The 3,775-nt window shown below is 40.8% G+C and overlaps 1 protein-coding gene across 1 annotated transcript; it reads right to left on the reverse strand.

The window, feature by feature from the left end:
* Nucleotides 1-434: 434 nt before the first annotated feature.
* On the reverse strand, nucleotides 435-2,227 carry her9 (hairy-related 9). Its single transcript, XM_052593936.1, has 4 exons — nucleotides 1,878-2,227; nucleotides 1,644-1,739; nucleotides 1,453-1,540; nucleotides 435-1,337 (listed from the first exon to the last, which is right to left on the reverse strand). The coding sequence occupies exons 1-4, from the start codon at nucleotides 1,983-1,985 to the stop codon at nucleotides 754-756; spliced, it is 876 nt and encodes a 291-aa protein (XP_052449896.1). The 5' UTR covers nucleotides 1,986-2,227; the 3' UTR covers nucleotides 435-753.
* Between the last annotated feature and the right edge of the window lie 1,548 nt (nucleotides 2,228-3,775).

The following is a 3,775-nucleotide window of genomic DNA, read 5'->3' on the forward strand; positions in this document are numbered from 1 at the left end:
TGAAGATCCCGCTGCATACAAGATGAGGCCCTTTTCAGATGTTTAATTACCTTTTTGCAAAAGAAAAGAAAAAAACCCTCTCATTGCCTTTGTCATTTCAACCTGTGACACTTTAGGGTGATCTCTTCCCGCCAGACGTAGAACTAAGAGCAATAGGCGGTAGCCACAAAACTTAATTGAGACTTTAAATAAAAAATAAAAAATAAAGTTGAACAGATGCAATTTAAGTTTTACGCATTTGGAAACTCTTTGCTCTTATTTGTTAACAGATAAAGTTTAATAAGGCTTGCTTAAAATCGTAAATTTGTTACTTGTCAATTTAAATTGTAAAGCAATAATCATAATGCAAGTAATATCAAAAAGTAATATATTTATATGTATATATATATATATATATTTGTACCTTAATAGAAAAAGGGCTTAAACACGATATATTTCGTTATTTTGATTTATTCAGCATCAAACATAAAACACTTATCATGAAAAAAACAATCAAGAAAGCTTTGGCATAAGACAATCTTTTACAAACTTTGTACAAAACTAAATTCTTTTATTTTAAAAAGTACTTTATAAACATTAAGTGTTATGCTGTTGAATTGACAACAGCATATTCATTAACAACATCCAAATATTGGAATCAGCTAATAAACATACGCCTTGACCAACAGGTCAACAAAGTCCCTTAGAACGAAACTGAACATATTTTCTTCATCGTGAAAAACTGTTTTAAAAGTTCGAATGGGATGAGCAAGTCTACCAAGGTCTCCACACCGGTTCATTGCTTTCTGCTCCGGCACTAACACCAACGGGACTGACGGCCTGTGAAACGCCCGCGAAGGAGGTCATTCCCTGGATAGGAGATGCCACCGTGGGAGCCGAGCTGGCCTGGAGGGGACTGGCGTTCACTGTCATAGGGACACCTGCGTTTGCGTACAAGGGGATGACCGGGTTTGTAGCAGAAGCGAAAGCTGGGTTGGGGATAAGAAAAGCAAACTGTCCGTCGGTGGCTGGCACCAGCTGGAATCCTCCAAAGACTTTGGGTGAGACCGCTTCCGATGGACTGAGTTTAGGGCCCATTGAGGCGCTGTTGATGGGCAAAGTTGAAGGAAGCTGCACGTGAAGAGGCTGAGCCAGATGCGCCTGTTGAGCTGGGGCGGGCTGAGGGTAGTTCATGGCCATCATCTGTCCCAAACAACCGGACAGGTGGTTGAGAAGTCGCGACCTAACCTCCGTGTTCACCCCTTCGCAGGTAGAGAGAAATCGAGTCACCTCGTTCATGCACTCGTTGAATCCCGCGCGATACTTGCTGAGGACGTTTGTGTCAGCTGACAGGGCTGCTGCAAAGCAAAGGTAACGTTCATTAATACTGAGCATTTAGGAAATTAAATAACGTTTTTAAATTATATGTCTAAAGTTATGCATTTTAATAGCTACATCTGACTTATAACTTACCAGTCATCTGAACACGCTGCAAATTGCGCAGGTGTTTGACAGTCATCTCAAGAATATCAGCTTTCTCCAATTTAGAGTGTCTGGAGCTCTGTGAACGAGAAGCACCGGTTAATCATTTTGTTTAAAATAAAATTTGATTATTAGATTATTGACACATTTAAAGAATAGACAGATTCGTAGCTACAACTTACATCTTTTTTAAGAGCATCAAGAATCAGGGTCTTCAGCTGGCCAAGGCTCTCGTTTATTCTCGCTCTACGGCGTTTCTCCATGATTGGCTTCGAAGACTGCAGATGAAATGCAAAGATAATTAATTACTATAAAAAAATACGCTACTTAAATAAAAAGATGGAAATGACAACTTGACATTCATCTAAAAGTAGCCTACAAACGCGAAACGTGCCAAAATATTATATGACATTTACCTTTCTGTGCTCGCTGGCATTCTTTGGTTTGTCCGGAGTATGAGATCCACTGGCAGGGGCACCAGCAATCGGTGATGCGGTCTGCTTCTCCATATTATCGGCTGGCATGATCAAAACCAAAGCTGGGTCCGGTATAAGCCAAGAAAAGGGTTTATATTCCGTGTATGGATTTATAAAAACACAGAGACGGTCTGTTAGGATTAGATGCGGAGCGTAGCCAAGATCTCGGGATCGTCACGAGAGAGAGTGTGAGTCCCTCTTATCAGCTACGTTATATGACTTATAGTCTGCAGGCTGTCATATGAGGACACGAGCGTGTGTGGCGTATTGCTTCAGAGGGCAAGTCGAATCTCCCACTGCCACACGCCAGCGGTATTTATAGATAGATCGCATGCTCCCAGTTCGTGTGAAACCCTCTCTGCATTCTTTCCCACACTCGCTTCAGCCAATAGGCGCGCGGACTCACCCATTGGGCGCGGGCAGACTGCTGATTGGACAACACCCCCGCGGGCTGTCAGTCACGCGCTGCTCAATCAGCCCTGGAGGGACAAACAACAAAGAGACGAGTGCAGTCGAGTCGACCTGGCTGTGAAGTGATAAGGGGAATTGGGGGAATACTCTTTTGCATTTCTAGTACAACCTCCTTAGCTGCATGCAAACCTTCTTTGACAGATTCACCGGAATATGTATTATATTGAAAGTGACATTCTCAAATGAAAATGGCAACTTGATCGTTTTATAAAGTATTGCTTTCATAGGTAAAATTAATTTCGCGTATTATTATTATTATTATAACCTATAGCCCCCCTAAAAATGACATAGCGGCCATTCTCTAGCTGTTTGCCACAAAGGAAGTTTTTTTATTTTTATTTTATAGCCGAGTCACGTAGCCTATTTCTGCATACACGCACTGCGAGACCAGCATTCCTGTGCACTTGCTGTCGGAATGGTTCAACTGACAAATAACGTAATTTTATCAACATTGCAAAAACTCTCATTTTACACTGGGGCAAAATAACGCATTTTTTTTCTGGATGCGTTTTCCTCGAATTACTATCGTTTCACTAGCATTAACAGTAGGCTATTACATTCTTGCAATCTTGCACTTTTTGTAGCCAACTATTTAGGGACTTGCATGATTCTTCTTCTTTAAATATTTAACTCTTATTGATGTTCCGTATATATATATATATATATATATATATATATATATATATATATATATATATATATATATATATATATATGTTCTCTATAAAACGCTTTTGTGTAAAATTGTGTATATGACAAATAAACGTTGACAGTATTAGCATTTTATATGTATTTGTTTAACTGCGCGTTTAAGAAATACGAGGAACCAGTCCTTTTAGAAAGAAAATAAAACCGAAAAAACTTTGAGGATCTGGTTGCGCTTCAAAGAAGAAAACAGCTGTACAGGCACGCGAGGCGGTTCGAAGCAGCACGCAGGAAACCAATGGGAAGCTGGCTGCTTTATGCAAATAAAGCGGAGTCTCGTCTTATTGGCTGGGTGAACATCTTATGCGTCAATCATTCCAGTAGTGCAGGAGGCAGAGAGCGCGCGGGGGAGGTGTTGCTACATCTGTCCGCGTGCCAGCCAGTCTGCGCGCCCGCTCACTGCACTGCTGCGTCCTCTGAGCACGTGCCGCTGCTAAACTCGCAGGCTGCGGGGTTTAGAGAGCAAGTTTCGCGGCTTCTTTTTTATTGCTGTTGAATTATGAACTCAAGTTTTTTCTTTGACGGGCTGTTTTTAAACTTGTTTGAGTTTTGTTCATGATTGTTGGTGCGTTTGCAAGATTATTAGGAAAATGCAAAAAACAAACAGATTTAGAATTGCATATATAAACAAATGTTTGTAGAAGCAAAGCAATGAACGAAAT

Source organism: Carassius gibelio, chromosome B23, assembly GCF_023724105.1.
Source record: "Carassius gibelio isolate Cgi1373 ecotype wild population from Czech Republic chromosome B23, carGib1.2-hapl.c, whole genome shotgun sequence".
Lineage (NCBI taxonomy): Eukaryota > Metazoa > Chordata > Actinopteri > Cypriniformes > Cyprinidae > Carassius > Carassius gibelio.

Coding starts and splice junctions, on each gene's coding strand:
- her9 (XM_052593936.1), bottom strand. CDS start 1,985: ATGCCAGCCGATAATATGGAGAAGCAGACCGCATCACCGATTGCTGGT. Junction 1,541..1,643: donor TTGATGCTCTTAAAAAAGAT/GTAAGTTGTAGC, acceptor TCTCGTTCACAG/AGCTCCAGACACTCTAAATT. Junction 1,338..1,452: donor GCAGCGTGTTCAGATGACTG/GTAAGTTATAAG, acceptor TTTGCTTTGCAG/CAGCCCTGTCAGCTGACACA.